Here is an 18,427-nt window from a genome sequence, read left to right on the forward strand (position 1 = left end):
GCCTCTCAGAGCTGCTGGTTCTCAGCTACCCATTTGAGAAACTAAAATGCGTGCTCTAGACAAAGCAAGGGACTGTAAGGAATGTCATTAATATGGTGGGAATAGTTATTCTGGGTGGTTAGGATCATCTTAGTTTCTCCTTTGCACTTCTTTTAAAAATTTCCCAAATTGGATAGCAAAGAACAAATTGAATCATCTTTCATGAACAGTTCAGATACAATCCTTCAGGGGTCTTTCTAGACTGTGAAGGTGGGGGAAGCCCTCCCCTGAGCCCCCTTGCACCCTGCCCCCTTGCCCAGCCGGAACCATCAGCTGCATCCCCAATCCTGCCTCTGTGTCCCCCAAAAGGGGCCAGTACAAAGCAGAGGGGAGAGGAAGAACTCAGACCCCGCCTCAGAAGTGAGGGAGTTAGACGGACACCCGCCACTCCTAGCCAGCAGGCCAGGGACGCACAGCGCTCTCTGAAATAACAACGCAACCACCCTGCTGAGATTTGGGGACAATTGGCTTTTTAAAAAAATGGAGGTATAATTGACATACAACATTTTATTAGCTTCAGGTGTGCAACATAATTATTTTGTATATGTTGCATAATGATTACCACAATAAGTCTGGTTAGCATTCATCGCCTTCTATAGTTACAGATTTTTTCCTGTGATGAGAAGATTTACTACTCTCTGAACCACTTTCAAGTGTGCAGTGGTTTATACAGTATTATTAACTGTATTATTATAATAATAGTATATAGTATTATTATAGTACATTAACTATAGAAAATTAGCTTTTTCTACTCTGTGTGCCTGTGAGTCCCAGCCCTCTTAAGAATATTAAAATTGTAGACAATACCAGCACACACATATATATAATAATAACATATTAACATACTTTATATATATTTCTTTCCTTTCCACCCCTCGTGCCCTCTGCCACCCTTGAAGGGGAGAGCAAGCAGAAGGGCACCCCAAGTGCCGAGGTAGAATCGGAGCTCGCCTCCAGCTCCGGCCAGCGGACCACACCTCTCCGGCCCCACGTCCTACCACACACTGAGGCAGAAACTTCTGCCCCCGGTTTTGGAGAAACCATTTCCGTCCCCCAAAGACCCCCTTCCCTTGTCCCAGTTCTGGTAAAGGCCAGACGGGGTGCAGCAGGCAGGACCAGATGTTTACACTCAGTGCCCAACCGAGGGAGGGAGGCCTGCAGACCCGAGTAGATGGGCCCCGCCTTCCAGCTCCCTCCCAGAGCCTGGCAGGTTCCCCACTCACCCCTCTTCTCTAACCAGGTCAGGAGAATCCATCTGCAAGGCACATTCACACTCCCGTGTCAAGGGAAACTGACACATTCTTGGAAGTGGCCAAACTTGTTAGGAAAATGAGTTTCTGTTCCTGGTCAGAGTGCCTCCCATGTGCTCCAGTATCATATTTGAGTCTCAGGTACATAAATGCTAATCTCAGCATTGGTAAAATTCATTAATAAGGACCCTTCTGCTCACCTTGAGGGCTGAGTCGTGGGCCTGCAGAGTAGAAAATGCCGGGTTCTATCCGCCTTCCGCTGTGACCGCAGGTCTGACCTGCCCTCAGTGAGGCGAGCCGGTGGGCCTGCATCTTAGAGCTTGACGCGGTGTGAGGCCCTCCTGGGACCAGGCCCCTCTGCGGGCACCCTCTCCATCCTAAATGTCCTTAGGTCTGCCCTCCCCCTCCCTCCTTGGCCATCTTGTAACTGCCCTGGAGGGGGCTCCTGTGCCCCCACATCTCTCAGATGCCCTGTAGGCCAACTCATCAAAACCAAAACTCTTCCTGGCCCGGCCCCAGGTGGCTCAGTAGCTGAGTGTCGACCAATGAATGAGGAGGTCACCTGTTGGATTGCCGGTCAGGGCACATGCCGGGTCTCTCAGGCTCGATACTGATCACTGATTCTCTCTCATCATTGCTGTTTCTATCTCTCCCTCTCCCTTCCTCTCTGAAATCAATAAAAATGTATTAAAGAAAAACAAAACTCTCCCTCCTCCTGCAACCCACTGCTGCTCCCTCCAGCCGCCCTGAGGCCCTGTCTTAATAATATTCCATCTTTTTGACTCTGATTTCTAATTAGTTGCCAAGTTCCAGTCAAGCCTCTTTCCTGCTCCAATTTTTCAGTGGATGCTGCTGCCTAAGCCTGAGTCATTAATGCCCCACCCTGGCCTTAGGGTCCCATTAAGTCAGTCTCTGAGAGACGCAGAGGTCGAAGACCATGCTGAGGTCACCCAGCCAGAATGACAGGGCTCATGCTCCCGGCACTGCCTGGCCACCTCCTCTTCTGACGAACGAGGTGGTCATTAGCTGGAATGTGCACTCACCTCCCTGAGCCCTGCCTTTGCTTCAGCACCTCCTGGATGGACACCGCCTTCTCTATCCGCCGCTGAAATCCCACCCACCTGGTCATTTTTCCTTTACTTGGTTTTCAAATTGTTTTGTAGGATGAGCTTGTAATTTTGCTCTAAATTTCCTTTGAAATTCAAAATATTAATTTATAAATAGGGATTTTTAACCCCATTTTTTTTTCAAGGCTTCATTCTTTTTTAAAAATATATTTTATTGATTTTTTTTACAGAGAGGAAGGGTGAGGGATAGAGAGTTAGAAACATCGATGAGAGAGAAACATCGGTCAGCTGCCTCCTGCACACCCACTACTGGGGATGTGCCCGCAACCAAGGTACATGCCCTTGACCGGAATCGAACCTGGGACCCTTGAGTCCACAGGCTGACGCTCTATCCACTGAGCCAAACCGGTTAGGGCAAGGCTTCATTCTTTTGAAATTTTTATTCCCTCAACCAAACATGGTACCTCTCTCCCGCCGTCTCAGAGTTGTCTGCGATGTAGCATCCTGGGAGGGTAGCTTTGCACCCCCAGCATGTATAAGGACTGTGAGCACAGTGAACTTTTTTTAAAATTGATTTTAAGGCAGAGGGGAGAGAGAGAGGGAGGGAGACTTCGATTTGTTGTTTCACTGTGCCTTCATTGGTTGATCCTTGTGTGTGCCCTGATCATGGATAGAACCTGCAACCTTGCGGGGAGAAGCCCGGCTCTATTCTCCGGGATGTGCCTTCCCAGGAATGTTGGAGCCACAGCTGCTGAGGGGGAGAAAGGTACACAACAGGCCAGCACGGCCTTGGAATGAGTGCAGCCGCAGACAAGCCTCGGCCAGGTCCTTCCTAGGGTTCTGCCATTTCTTGGCTGGCTGACCGTGGACAAGTCTTTTAATCGTGGTAGGTTTCCTCATCTGCAAAAGGAAGACCCAATTGGCTCGAGGATCCCTAATGGACAAAGGAGGTGTGAGCATCCGAGTAGAATTCCATAGCTTGGTGAACAGGGGCTGATGTCCACAGGGCCCTTCTCCCACTGTCTGAGCACGTGCTCCAAAGGCACACAGCCACAGGGCCCCGAGGCCTGGGAGCCACACTGGCTCCCAGAGCCCCCAGAGGTGCCCGTCTTCACAGCGTCCCAGGGCTCCCTCTCCAGCTGGGAGCCTGCAGCAGCTGGACAAACCCAGTCTTTTTATTTTTAAATGATTTTTAGAGAGGAAGGGAAGGATATAGGGAGAGAAACATCAATGAGAGAGAACCATCGATGAGCTGCCTCTTGCACACCCCCTACTGGGGATTGGGCCCACAGTCCCGTGTCCTGCCCAGGAATCCAATAGGTGACCTCCTGGTGCATGGGTCGAGGTTCAACCACTGAGCCACACCAGCCGGGCTAGACAACTCCATTCTTAACGGCCCTGGCCTGAGGAGGGCAGGCTGGAGGAGTTCAGGAGAGCGGTGCAGCCACCCACAGAAGACACCAACCGACACAGCAACTGCTGCCCATTAGAACATTTATTTCTCAGAGAGAAAATAATTCCAGACAGTCATATTATAGTAGGTAAAATTAACTTCTGTACTCTTTACAAGCATAGATTTTCTGTTTATTACCTCTCTTATACCATCTGTTATAAACAATTCTAGAAAGCAAATAAAGTCACTTTCTACAATAAATAGAGCATCGTGTGCTTCACAGCAGACGCGACTGAGGCACGCAGGCCCCACGCCACAGCAGGATCTGAGCCGTTTCCCATTCCAAAAGCGCAGTTTTCAAAATGAGACTCAGAGAAAGATTCAGAGAGAGAGAAAGTGTCAGAGGGAAGAGATACACACAGAAAGAGGAGAAATAGAGAAAGCCCCGAGATCTTACAACACAGGTTGAGACGAAGGTCACAGAGTCACAGCCGACTGACTACCTGGGGAGAGGGGTGCACTGGCTCCTTAAATACCACACTGTGTGCACTTAAAATACTCAGCCACACAATGGAGGACTAGTCATGGAAACTAGAGGCCTGAATAATTTAGAGCAATATTTTACAATTATATACACCGTGTCCTTCCCTAGCCATATGCTGCATTGTATTTTGAGTATTGTACAAAAGCCAAACCCCATCCTTGGTGTTATAGTTTTGTCGCTTCCCTTTAAAACTCTGGCTCGTGTCCCAAATGTATAAGAAGTTGTGGTGGTTGGTTGATTGTATTTTTAAAAACTCGTGTGTGTAAAAATGGCAGTAATCTCCCCAGTGACTTCGTTTTGTCCAAAACTCCCCTATGAAAAATTTAAAACAATTAAAAAGAACGTCAGGTTAAAAATCAACATGGCAATCAGTGGCCTGCACCCTGGCCCGAGACTTTGGTGCCTAAGAGGTGAGAGGAAACACCCAGAGAACATCGAAGCCTCTGAAAGTCGTGGGTGGTCAGTCAGCTTCCCGTTTCACAGCTTTTTTCCTTCCATTTTTGAGAAGGTGATGGGGGGGTGGGGGGAGGTGTTGAGGGGGAAGAGGGAGGGCAGAGGGTCTGAAATAAAAGTGCAGGCTTCCCTGGAGTTGGGAAGCGGGGCGGCCAGGCTGGGCAGGCGGAACCCGGGCCGGAAGACACTGCACTGCAGGCACCACGCTGTCCATGGGGTGGACGGGGCGAGAGGCCGCCGTTGCAGAAAACAAAAAGCCCCCGAGGAGCGGAGAGGAAGAAGGAAGGGCAGACGGGCGCCACCTCAACAAACCTCACCTCCAAGTGGGCAGGTGGACACTTGCACGTCCAGCCCGTCTGCTGACAGGAGCCGCCCAGCCTCAGCCTGCCTCTTGGCCAGACAGGACGAGGGCGGGAGGCCCCCCGCAATCCAAGGGGGAAGCGCTCACAGCTGGGTGTCTGCAGATGTAAGGGTCAGCGGGAGGGGGAACCGCAGGGGGCGGGGGGCATGTGCTGGTGGAGGGGTCACCCGAGTGGCAGGCTGGCCTCTGTTCTGGGCCCCGAGGAGCCAGGCGGAGGCACCCACCTAGCATAGCAGCTGGCCTCAAAGGGAAACACAAAGACCGATTTGGTAATGGTTTCTGTCAGTTTGGCACAAGAGAAAGGAAAGGAACAGGGGACAGACTGGGCGGAGGTGCAGATGGGACAGGGAAGAGGTGTGAGAATGGGTGATTGGAGGATTTGGGCAGGGGGGAGGGGGGGGTGAGCTCACTGACATTCCCCACGGGACCCGAGTGTATCCACAGCACCTCTGGGGTCAATGTCAGCGCCTCGCTCACCTGAGGTGTGGTTACCTGGGAGTGGGCGGAGGGGCCGCACACCCTAAAGAGCACGGAACCCACCTTCTGAGGCCAGGTCCCTCTCCTCGCTGGGCCTCCCAGCTGCTTCTACTTCTAACTGGTTCTTCAGTGGACCAGCCCTGAGGGAGCTCAGGTGGGAGTTTTTGGCACACAGTAGGCCCAACAGGGGGACCATGCAGTTTGTCAAAACTGGGGCCTCAGCCCAGGCAGCCCCTGGCCTGCTATGAAGGGGACAGAGGCAGAGCAGGCAGACCCAGGCCGGCCCCGCCCTTACAGGTAGCTGGAGGGGACGAAGGAGTGGGGCCCCCGGACGCGGCTCAGGTGGATCATGGCTCGGTCGTAGGCCACCTGCACCGACTTGCGGATGCTCGTCTTGCGACCTTCCAGCATCTTGAGCTTGTCCACGGTGTCTTCCACGCCCAGGGGCAGGACTTTATCTCTTGGAAGCCACTGCCTAAAATACAAGCACAGTAAGATGCCTGGGCCTTGGTGAGTTGGTCCCACGAGGGTGCCCTCAGCACCTGCTTGCCCAGGACCAGCGCATAGTGGGGAAGGGACAGGCAGGAGGAGGCAGACTGGGACACCTCAGAAAGGAGGCCACCAGGGGACCCGTTTTTGCTGTCAGCCCCCTCTCTGCTCCCTCTGCTTAGGAGGTAGTCAGGGCAGGAGCTAGGACAGGCCCATGTGCTGCCTCTGGGACTGGCTGAGCCATCGGAGGGCTCCGGGCTCGCCCTGTTGCAGAATCAGGGAGCTCTGCTAGGAAGTGGGGCTGCTGCCAGGCATTAATAAACTCAACCCTGGGGCCTGAACCTGGTACTTCACCAGGTGAATCTAACCTGTGGCTAAGAGCCCATCCTTCAGGTCAGATCTGAGTTTGTATGTTAGTTTTGACTGTGGAGCCCTGGCTTTCCTCATCTACAAAATGGGCGGGGGAGGGGGGGCGGGGAACCCAATGAATATATAAATGAGGATAAATGCAAAGTAATTCACATTAAGGACACTGAGTAAACACAATAAATGGCAGCTATTTTCATCGTTATTATCGTTTTTCCTAGCTCCTCCTACCTCCTCATTCTATGGAAGCAAAGGTGAAGCTCCTGCTGGTGTTGAGAGCAGCCTGAAGTGCTCACCAGCAATGAGCAAGCACGCCTCGCAGTGGGCCCTGCGGCCCAGCCCCTGGCCCAGGACTGAGACAGAATTCCTGCAGCCACTGGGTGTGCGGCAGCTGACAGGCTCTCAGCTGGGTTCTCTCCAGGAATCACCTACCATGAGGGAGCTGCCTGGCCCAAGGTCCCTCCCTCCTCAGGGGCAGCCAGCATTCAATGACTAGCTGGCCTGGGGGTACAAAGGCACAGCCTCAATTTCTGACATGGCTAACGAGCCACCTAGCTCTAGAGCTCCCGTAAGATCAGCTGAAGCCTCTATGGCAAGAGCACCACAGTTCAACATTTTCTTCTCCCAATGCTGCGTCTCTTGACCCCACAGCTTCCCCCAATGCTGCATCCCTCATCCCCACAGCTCTTTCCCAATGCTGCATCCCTCATCCCCACAGCACTTCCCCAATGCTACGTCCCTCATCCCCAGCTTCCCCAATGCTGCATCCCCCATCCCCACAGCTTTCCCCCAATGCTGCATCCCCCATCCCCACAGCTTTCCCCCAATGCTGCATCCCTCATCCCCACAGCTCCCCCAATGCTGCATCCCTCACATCCCTCATCCCCATAGCTTCCCCACAATGCTGCATCCCTCATCCCTCAGGGGCAGCCAGCATTCAATGACTAGCTGGCCTGGGGGTACAAAGGCACAGCCTCAATTTCTGACATGGCTAACGAGCCACCTAGCTCTAGAGCTCCCGTAAGATCAGCTGAAGCCTCTATGGCAAGAGCACCACAGTTCAACATTTTCTTCTCCCAATGCTGCGTCTCTTGACCCCACAGCTTCCCCCAATGCTGCATCCCTCATCCCCACAGCTTCCCCACAATGCTGGGTCCCTCATCCCCACAGCTCTCCCCCAGTGCTGTGTCCCTTGGTCCCACAGCTCTCCCCAGTAAGCCTCCTGAATCAAATTGCCATGTCAGAGTTTTCCCAGGGAGTCTGGTCTCAGTTACTATTAACACTACTAATCAGTGTTGTTAGTAACACTAAGTTCTACTAACGTGGCAAGTGCAGGCCAGCTGCTGGCAGGTAGCGCCTCACCTGCACTTCTGTGCATCTCTCAGCAACGCAGACTCTGCGCAGCCCTCAGCCTGCACTCTGCACCTTCCCAGCAGCAGCACCCACTCACCAGGTGCGCTTGTTGTCAAAAAAGAGGACAAGGAAGAGCTTCTCTCCAGCCTCGGCCTGTTTCTGCTCTCCCAGCTTCAGCACATCCAGTGGGGGGACAGGGATGGGGACGCCATTGTGCAGGAGGCCCTCCCGGGGCATCTTGGGATCGATGATCTGGAGGCAGGAAAGGAGACGGCACTCAGCGGGAGGTGGACGGGGTGAGCAGGGCAGCCCGCCCCAGGACTAACCACCAAACCACCCCACAACCAAGCGACAGAGGTAAACTTCTCCCACGACCCTCAGTACGCCAAAATGAAGACTGACTATTTCCCCAGCTCACTGTCCTAATCCTCTGGCCCTGCCCCCCAGTCCTTCAGAAGAGGGAGAAGCTTGCTCCCTGAACTGTCAGGGCCCAGAGCTGAAACAGAAGTGATGGGAGCCCAGCCTGGGGGAGGCAAGTGAGTGGGTATCTCTGATATCCAGCGCAGACTCCTTCCTCCCAGTGTCCCTGAGAGGAGGGGAGTCTCTGATATCCAGCGCAGACAGGCAGACTCCTTCCTCCCAGTGTCCCTGAGAGGAGGGGAGTGGAGGCATTTTTCCTTTAGAACCTTGCAGATGCTCAGGGCCTTCCCAGACACCCAGCTATGAAGAGTTCTGCCTCAGCAGGGGCCCATCCTTTGGTTCTAGCCTAACAGCCTCTGGTTACCCAGTGCCTTCTTGTCTGACTATAACTCTCCCTGGTGTGTGGACCAGGAACGTTTGTGACACCTCCACGTAAGATAAGAGAGAAGCTGGGAGACTGAGCTTGGGTTGCTGGAGGGGACAATGGCGTGGCTGAACCCAGGGCCACTGGACTAATGCATCCTCAAGGCTGCATGTGGCACAGGGCAGGGGCTCAGCGAAATGCCCGGTAACCAACAACCACCGTTCTCCAGCGCCATGGAGCACCGACAGAGCCACCGAAGCTCCTCATTAGTCACACCTGGCCAGCTCATTTCATCCTCTTGCTGATGCTGAGAAGTCTCGGACAGGTATTAGCTGAGGGGAAGCCAGGCACAGGAGTTGTGGCTGCTTGAGGCCACGGCTGGGCCTAAACCCAAGCACCTGAACCGGCTTGGGCCTCTGCTGCCCACTGCCTGCACACAGCCCCTCCTCCAGGCAACCGGCTGACCATTGCGTGTGCTAAGGCCAGAAGGACTTGGAAACCTACTCAGGGAGCAGCTTTCTCCAGAGATGGAGCCATCTTAGCTGCTAGCCCTGTCCCAGGGCCTCTTCCACAACAAACCACCCTTTTCGTTACCTTCGGGTGTCGGCCAGCCTCTCTACATCCCTCCGAGACAAGCAGCTGAAAGCAGGAGCTCTGGTTAAGAGTTTACTCCCAGGAAGAACCACACCTACCCTGTCCCCGCTGTGTGATTTGGTCAAAACTCCACCTGCCAGCCTGACTGTCCCTCCTGGGACTGAAGCTCAGGGGCCTAGTGGAAGCCAACATACAAGCTTCCTGAGCTTCCTCCACGACTGATGTTCCCCTTGACGCAGCCATGTGGCTCATGGGCGGTGGGTGGACAGTGAGGAATGTCCCTCCCGGCAGGAGCAAGGCAGGGAAGCTGCCACCCAGGAGAGCTCTGCTCCCTTCTTAAAGCAGACAGAGGCGAATGGGCCCAAACTAATACATGCCGGTCCATTCACTCAAATGTTACGCAGATGTCAAATGACACGGAAATAAAGTTTGTGATAAACGTTAACATAATAAATGTGTGCATTCACTATTACAACTGTAATATGTAAACAACAAACAGAAGGAACAACACAAAATGCTTACAGTTGGCTTGTTAGGACGGTGGGGATTTATGTGGCTTTTCTCTATTTTTCCAAAACTACTATAATTAGATACATTACTTTATAGAAAAGCAAAACCCATTAAAAAATCCTAAATTTAAAAACTGTATACCCACTATGGATGCAAGTACAGCTGATCCTTGAACACAGCTGTTAGAGACGCCAACCTTGTGTGCAGTTGAAAACCTGAGTATAGCTTTTGATTCCCCCAAAACTTAACTACATTTGTCTGTTGGTATCCATGGGGGGTTGGTTCCAGGACCCCTGTGGTTACCGAAATCTGAGGATGGTCAAGTCCCTTATACAGTCAGCCCTCTGCACCTGCAGATGGGAACCCTGGGTCTACAGAGGGCCAGCTGTGTGTTTATTGAAAAAAAATACAAGAGTGAGTGAACCCACACAGTTCAAAACCATGTTATTCGAAGGTCAACTGTACACATTTAAGTAAGCACAGGAGAGTATAAACCAACATAACACAGGTTGTGTTCAGGTGACTGGATTCAAGCGATGGTTGAATTTCTTTAATCACGAAAGAAAATGTATCATTAAGAAGGTAATTAGAAAAAAAAGATTAGTTTTAGTGGCTTTTTTTGCAGTGACATTAAAAAACACAAAACCTGCACAGCCTTGATCACTTCTCCAGGGACTAAGCTGGGAGTCTCAGCAGCAGCAGGGCACAGAGCATTGGGAGGCCAGCCCTGGGCCCAGCCTCCTCAGTGGCCGGGTGACAGCATGGATTCCAACGCCTGCCACTGCTAAGGCAGTGAGGCTGGCTACCTGGGTTCCAGGAGGGCTCCAGCAAGGTGTATAGCCTTGGACCTGTGGTTTCCTTACCTGTCCAGTAAGGATCTTACCCTCCTTTAAGAGGCTACTGGAAAGAGCCACACACATGAATGAGCTCTGTGTGCACACACGAGGTTGGTGGTGGTTCTCAAACTTGGCTACAGATCATCTGGGAAGCTTTTAAGAAATAGTCATGTCAGTCTGGCCTCAGAGAGTCTAATGTGGTAGTTCTGAGATGGACCATCAGTATCTGCATTGTTTAAAAATTCCCCTGGACGATTCTGACAAACCCCAAAGGTTAGAAGCAGCATCTTCCAGGGCCAGATGGACATGACCTCCCCAATACATAAAGAGCTCTAAGAATAGCAATCAACATCATAAAAAATAGAATTTTTAGCTACTGCTGGTGGGAGTATAAACTGCAACTTTCTAAAGGGCAACTTGGCAATTTGTATCAGAATTTGTATCGACTTTGCCTCAAGAAGGCACTCCTAAGAATTCCCTGTAAAGAAATAATCAGGGATATGTACAAAGGCAAAACTACAATATTTCTTGTTGGCTATTTATCAGAGTGAAAAATCCAAAACAACTTAAATGAGCAATGAGGGAATGGTTAAAATAAGGTAAGTACATGCACAGGACTGAAGACAATGCAGTCATTAATGCGATATTGATGGAGAGTGTTTGAAGGCATGAGACATGCAAGTGCATGGTGTGCTGTTAAGTGAAAGGGAGGTTAAATAGACCATGGTCTTACATATGCACATACCTATGCGTTGAACAACAAAAAAAGACTAAGTGGATATACAACAAGGTCATCTCTGAACAGAAGGGACTATAGGTGATTTTGAACTCAGTGGCTCAGAACACAGGCATCACACATTTTAAGCTCTACCTCAAATTGCAACCCTGCCACTTAATAGCTAGATGACATGAGTAACAAATGGATCCTAGGTTTTTCCCCCTAAAAATGAAAATAACCTACCTTCCTCAATATTTCAAGAATTAGCATGACAAATGTTTAATAAAACATCTAAGTATGATTAGCAGCTTTTAAGATTCTCTACAGTGAGCACATATTAGTTTTATGCATTAGCAAATAAATTCCTAAGAGCTCTAGTCTCTGTTTTCCCAAGCTGGGAGCCTTGCTGGTTTGACCTACCCAAGGCTGGAAGGCGCCTGACTCCCACCACACTCTGATGGCTTGATCCAATCAGATAAGCCCCTGGGGCAAGGCAGGGGCCAGAATCGCCCAGGGGAGGGAGGAGGGTGGCATCTGGGGCAGACTCACCAAGGCAGGGTAGGAGGGGTAGCCTCGGCACTTGGCCCACACCAGCTCCAGGGGCTCCAGGTCTCCACGGTCTTCAAAGGGCATCAGGAGGCTTCTGCCTGGGGGTGGGGGAGGGGAGGAGACAGTGCCCAAAGGGGACTTGGAATTTTGCCCAGGAGGCCTGCCTGTGGCCTCCATTTGACTGGGGCAGCCTAGGAATGAGTCAGAAACAGCCCCTCCACCCTTCCCCATCCCTGCCCCTTCCTCGGAAGCTCTTTGACTAGATTAGGGGTTGGCAAACTTGGTCCATAAAGGGCCAAGAGTAAATACTTTAGGTTTGTGGACCACATGGTCTCTGCTGCAGCTATTCAACTCTGCTTTGCAGCAAGAAAGCAGCCATAGAGAATCTGCAAATGGATGAGTGTGGCTGTAGCCCAATACAACTTTACTTTTGGAACTGAAATTTGAATTTCTTGTAATTTTCACATATTACAAAATATCATTTTTTTGGTGTGTTTTTTCAATCACCTGAAAACATAAAAACCATTCTTAGCTCATGGGCTCTACAAAAACAGGCAACAGGTTATACTTTGCTGACCTCTGGATAGTGCTCCTTGGAAAAATGTAACTGCTTCATTACCAGGGCCCCGGGGAGAAGAACCATCACACAGCTTGGGAAGAGCCACAGACTGCTCCCTGGACCTCCAAGTGGAGTCCTCATGATGGAGGCTTCATGGAAAAAGACGCCCGGGACAGACTTCCCAGCAAAACCACTTGCTAAGTGAGTTCTTTTCTGACACGGCCACACCTGGCCACAGGTCACCTGGATCACAGCACTCAGCAGGGCCAAGCAGGTCTGCAGGGCCTTCCCCTGCCTCTTTTATCAAACCTCACACTGGGTGTCCCACCTGGGGCAGGCACGTCTCTTCAGTTTCCTCTGTTCTGCACCCAATGCACTAGCACGCATGGGTGGGCGCTTTACAAAAGCATCTGAACACACAGAGGAGCTTCCATCCCCTCTGCATAACTATAATCAGGGAAACCAAGGGAAAAGGCCCAAATCTCAGAGTGGAAATTATGTTTCTAAGGAAACATTACCACCCCCACTTATGATTTTAAAATGTACTACTAATAATGAGGTATTGTTTCTACTTATTGAGTCAATAAAATAGCAACAACAACAAAAAAATAACACCCAATCCCGCAGAGGCAGGCTGAGGGAACTGCAGACCAGCCAATCCTTCCAGAATGTAATTTGGTGTAAGTCTCAAGAGCCATCAAAAAATGTATGAACCATCTGCTCCAGTAAATTCCTTCCCTGGAAACTTAGTCGAAGAAGATAACTTCAAAACCAAATAAAAAGATTTTGAACAAAAATATCGGTTTACTATGTATAAAGTCGGAAATAATCAAGTGTCTAACAATTGAAGGGTTGAATTTTTTTTTAATTTTTTTTTTTTTTAATTCTCATGCAAGGACATTTTTCCATTGATTTTTAGAGAGAGTAGAAGAAAGTGGAAGAGAAAGGGAGAGAGGGAGAGAGGGAGAGCGGGAGAGAGGGAGGGAGGGAGAGAGGGAGAGAGAGAGAGAGAGAGAGAGAGAGAGAAACATTGATGTGACAGAGACACATCAATTGGCTGCCTCCCGCACACATCCCAACCAAGGCTGGGAGTCTGCAACCAAGGTACATGTCCTTGACCGGAATTGAACCCAGGATTCCTTCAGTCCTCAGGCCGAAGTTCTATCCACTGAGCCAAACCAGCTAGGGCGGAAGGGTTAATTATAATGAACTGATTGAAAAATACATTGTTCTAATGATGAAGACACATAAAGATTATGTTGATATGAAGAAAACATTGAAAAAGGGAGAATACAGAAGAGCATGTGTTTTAGGTTAGCATTTTGTTAAAAACATGTCTGAAAGAGTAGAAGGCAACACAGAAATGAAGACAACTATGCTAAGATGATGAAACAGTGGGAGGTCAATTTCCTTCAGTTGCATTTTAAGAAGTATGTGGTTTTAAAAATAAGAATAAAATATCAAAATGTCACCAGCAGAAGCACAAAGTACATGCCAATCCTCTCCTAATTTTGTATCTAGACGTGAGCCTTGCCTCCTGGGTGCTGATAGTCGGACAGTAATGAAACACGCAGGCTTGCATTCATCAACACATACAAGAAAAACAGGGAAGCCAAGGGAAGATAACGCGGTTGGGAAAAGGAAAGAGACGAAAAGCCCTGCAGCCCGATGAAAGCTTTAAAGACAGGCATCCAGAGAGGGCACACCTGCCACAGGCGGGCGGACAGGTGCTCAGAGAATTGCCTGCTCTGCATCTGCTCGTCCTGAGCAGCACCCAGGCCTCTCCTTTGGCCCGCCCTGCCCTTTATCCCCTCTGTCTAAGGAGAAAAGACCCACGCGTTTCACTGTTTGGACCAGCTGCAGTGTGTGTCATGAGGAGAAGGCTGGAAGCACTGGATCACATGAAATGACAGGTCACGTGTGTGATTCAGGGATACAGGCTATCACAGATGATGCCAGGGAGGGAAGACAGGCAGTATTTGCAGAGATGACAAATGCACACTTCCTTCAATACCGCCACTCCACTTCTATAGATACACCCCCCACAGATACAAAATGATCTATGTACAAGGTTGCTCACTGAAACACTGATTATAGCACATCAGTGAAGACAATTGAAATGTGCATCTGTAGAGGGCTGGCTAAGTCAATGATGCACTCCTCTATAATGGGACATTAGGCAGACGATAAAACCCACAGAAGGGTCTCTAAGGATATATTATTAACTGAAAACAAAAAAGCATGGTTTAGAGCAGGGGTAGGGAAACTTTTTTCTGCCAAGGGCCACTTGGATAGTTAAGACATCATTCACAGGCCATACAAAATTATCAACTTACAAATTAGCCTGCTATATTTGGTCAAACATTTAATTAACTCACCCCTAATGCCTTGTCAGGCCCAGAACAAATGATTTGCAGGCCTTACACGGCCTGCGGGCCCGACAGTCCCCAGCCCTGGTTTAGAGGGGCACATGTGGAGTAGGCGTCTCTAGTCACTCTCCTGCATGTACACGGGCGTTTTGGCTTGTGTGTGTAAGGGTTACAGCTGGAAAGACAAAAGAAACTGCCAACAGTGGTTGTTCTAGGGAGGGGACTCACCCTTTATACCTTTCTGATGATGATTTTTGTTACCATAGGCATATATTACCAATTCAAATGTAAGAGGAATTGGGGGGAAAATAAAAATGATTATGAATGACCTGGGAAGGAAGACCCTGCCCAGTGCCTGAGGGTTTCGAAGAGCTCACAGTCCAGCCAGACCACAGAGCTGGTTCTCTGGAAGACCTGTCCCCAACCCCCCAAATCCATCTGTATATTGCTCCTCACCTGAGCCACTGTAGTCAGAGTCTCCGTTCACACTTTCCAGGAAGGGCACTCGAGACAAGGCTGGCTTCCCACGGCTGCGTTTGGGGGGCACCAGACCACTGCATACAGAGCAGGGAGGGAAGGGGGAAGAAACGAGCAATTTCAATGACTAGCATCCCCACTCCTGCTCTCTAACGGCTGACAGAAGTGGAGCTACATAAACCCTTCAAGGAGAATGGTTTCCCACCTTCCCCTGAAAACTCACACTAAGCCATGATACACTTCAGAAAGTTCCCGTGAGGCTTTGAGGAACCATTTCATCCATGTGAAAGGACTGAACCTGGCAAGACATGCCCGCTCCCGCTCCCCTGTTTGGGCCCTTGGACTTCATCCAGAGCAAAGTTCATCCCAGGCAACTTGAGGAAGGCCCACCTCACATCTGCCCAGAATTCTTTGCTCTGTGGCTCATATTGCTTGTTCTTTAGAAATCAATTTACTTTTTAGAGGTATAAAAATCTGCCTCTTTCCCAAATTTTTTATAAAGGACATGTCCTACTTCTTTAATTAGAAAAGACATTTTTAAATTGGGGAAAAAATCCACTTCTCACTGTCACTTTATGTATGTGAATTTTTCTTAGACAAAGATGGATTTTTTTTAACATGGCTACTGTAAGGAGATAAAAAAAAATTAGACAAAGACTAAAGGTAATAAGCAAAAATGAGAACAGTAATACCAGAGTAATGGCATAACTTGAACCCACAGAGGCATCAGTTGGGTGTGCGTTCTGTTAGGTGCTTGTTCTAACCTGGCTCCTGGGCTCCTGGTGGGTCCATGGGAAGCCACATAGTTGGGAGTCTCTGGTAAAAATAATGTTGACTAGGGCTTTCTTTCCATCCAAACTTTAAAAAATATTTCCACTATATAATTTTTTCAACTAAAAAAATGCTTAAAAGAAGGACAGAAATGCTGAGAGACCTCTGGTGGGACAAGAGGCGGCCAGGGTTAGGCCTGGCTGCGAGCAGGTGCTCCTGGTTATCGAATCGTAACTGTCTCTCTCATGTCTAATACAGAACACCTGCACAACCAGACCTCAATGAATCATAATCCTTCAGTGAGTAGTAGGTTGGGAACTTTTTTCCTGCTAGTCAAAATGAAGGCTTGTTTGGAAAAACACAAAGAACACCCAATTCACATTTAGGCTTCAGTTCCCACTCACCCTACAAAAATCTGTCACTGAGCCTAGAGACTCTGAGGCCTTATAAAATGTAAGGTACTAGCAGTTTCATTAGGAAAGCCTCTCCCAGTTCACATCATGGATCTGAGAAGACATCTTCAAATACAACAGAAGAGGGCCCAGCAACGTGGTTAAGAGATTAAACTGGGGAGCCAGACTTCCTGGGTTCAGAACCCAGCTCTGTACTCAATAGTTCTGTGACCTTGAGCAAGTTACTCAACCTCTTTGATGCTTGTGTCCCCCATGTGTTGCTGTGAGGACTTAATGGATTAATACAGAGGAAGCATTCAGGAAGTGCACATACAGCACATACCAAACACTCAATAAGTGGCAGTTCTATAATATTATATGAAGGACAGTAAATTTTAATGTCTCATTTTAAATATTATAAACTACTAATGTACTATTAAATGATGAGCGCTGAGAAGGATAAGCTCAAGAAAATGGATACAACACCAAAACTAGGTCTGTATTTTCCTGTTTCATAGGAAAAAGCACAAGTGTGCCCTAGCTGGGTAGCTTAGTTGCTTAGAGCTTCGTCTGATACACCAAGGTTGTAGGTTCGATCCCCAGTCAGGACACATACAAGAAGCAACCAATGAATGCATAAACAAGCAGAACAAATCAAAGTTTCTCTCTCTCTCTACCCCAGCCCTTTCCCCTCTCTCCCCCTGCTACCTCTCTCAAATCAATAAATTTTAAAAAAGGAAAAGAAAAAAGCACAAGTGACTTGATCATCACCTGCATTTCAGCCTCTCTCCCACGTTACCCAGGCCTAAGCAGACAACCGAACCTATAATTACTCTGTCTCCTGGTTTAGCATTCAACTCTGCCCTTCAGAAGATAAGCTCCATGAGAGCAGACACCTTATCAGTCCCTAGTATAGTTCCTGGCTCACAGTAGGTGCTCAATTAATAATTGAAGTACTGACCCATAGAGAGATAGATGGTGCAGCCCTAACCTGCTCAGAAAATCATTAGGACAGATAAACCAAGGGGTACATGGCGGGTGGGGTGGGATTAGTGACCAGAAGTTCTTTCTAATTCTGGGATTATATGATTATCGAGTTAATGATTGTCCTTTATGTACTTATCACCATAGCATAGAAAAAAAATTAAGAAAAAACCCTGGCAGCCAGAGCCCCTGAATCTCCTGTGTTAAACCTTGAACTGCCCCTGAGTTAAAGAGGAAATGCCTTCCAAGGGCATATTTTCCATGTTGAGTAGGGCCCCAGAGATCAGCGGCACTGGACTGGAGGTCTGCTCAAGCCAGCACACTGCAGCCTGGCCGGCTTGCTTCTTGTCCAGAGCTGCAGAGTGCCCTTCACAGAGGGAAGAGCCCAACACACCTTCGACCTTTAGTCAAGGTGTCGGAAGGGACACTCTTACCCCACCCCCAGTGAACTGGGTTTCCAGGCGCTATATCTTTGAAGGGAGCCAGGAACCCCACTCCAGGCCCAGACTAGAAGCATCTTATAAAAGCCTGAAATCACTGCCTCTTCTCTGATAACTGTGTTCTTTCCCATCTACCGCCCCTATATCTCTAGAGGGCAGCATGGGAAGGAGTAAGAAAGGGTAACTCTGAGTTTGGTGGGGAGGGAAACCTCAAAGGAGCCACTGAAAGCCGGGCCCTGCAACAGCGGGAACCGGTCCAGGCCCAAGGGGTAGGGGGCTTCCCATGGACCCACCAGGAGCCCAGGAGCCAGGTTAGAACAAGCACCTAACAGAACGCACACCCAACCGGCCTTGGCGGTGCTTCAAGCACAGACACACAGTCTTCTGGTGCTCATTCCCAGGACCATCTCCCCTGCTCTGAATGCAGAATCCAGTCAGCAGCCACATGGAGGGACCATGAGGTCAGCCTTTGTGGCACTGAGGGTCGCCCATTTCCAAGAGTCCCACACTCCCTGGTTCCTTGTACAGCTCACAAGACAGAGCGGGGGTTCAAGGAACTCTTGCATGTGGAAGAAACATTAAGGCTCTAGTATCAGAAATCCTCCCTTCAGGTAAAAGAATGGGAAAAGAAACTCACCCCCCAGCTCAACAA

The 18,427-nt window shown here is 49.5% G+C and overlaps 1 protein-coding gene and 1 long non-coding RNA gene across 4 annotated transcripts in view; one reads left to right on the plus strand and one right to left on the minus strand.

The window, feature by feature from the left end:
• Positions 1-13,271, plus strand: part of LOC106723985 — a 13,928-nt gene extending 657 nt beyond the window's left edge. Inside the window, exons 2-3 of the long non-coding RNA XR_001359737.1 lie at positions 2,906-2,909; positions 11,902-13,271. This is a non-coding gene — a long non-coding RNA (uncharacterized LOC106723985). The remainder of the gene's footprint in view (positions 1-2,905; positions 2,910-11,901) is intronic.
• BRPF3 (bromodomain and PHD finger containing, 3) overlaps positions 3,834-18,427 on the minus strand; it is a 35,694-nt gene continuing 21,100 nt past the window's right edge. For 2 of the 3 annotated variants that reach the window (XM_014529618.1, XM_005881728.2), the window contains exons 10-13: positions 15,168-15,265; positions 11,784-11,881; positions 7,890-8,044; positions 3,834-6,059 (exon numbers count right to left, since the gene is read on the minus strand). In XM_014529618.1, coding sequence (XP_014385104.1) covers positions 5,876-6,059; positions 7,890-8,044; positions 11,784-11,881; positions 15,168-15,265 — 535 coding nt within the window. In that variant the 3' untranslated portion in view covers positions 3,834-5,875. The remainder of the gene's footprint in view (positions 6,060-7,889; positions 8,045-11,783; positions 11,882-15,167; positions 15,266-18,427) is intronic. The other variant, XM_005881729.2, reaches the window with a different exon arrangement.

Source organism: Myotis brandtii, unplaced genomic scaffold, assembly GCF_000412655.1.
Source record: "Myotis brandtii unplaced genomic scaffold, ASM41265v1 scaffold687, whole genome shotgun sequence".
In the NCBI taxonomy this organism is placed as follows: Eukaryota; Metazoa; Chordata; class Mammalia; order Chiroptera; family Vespertilionidae; genus Myotis; species Myotis brandtii.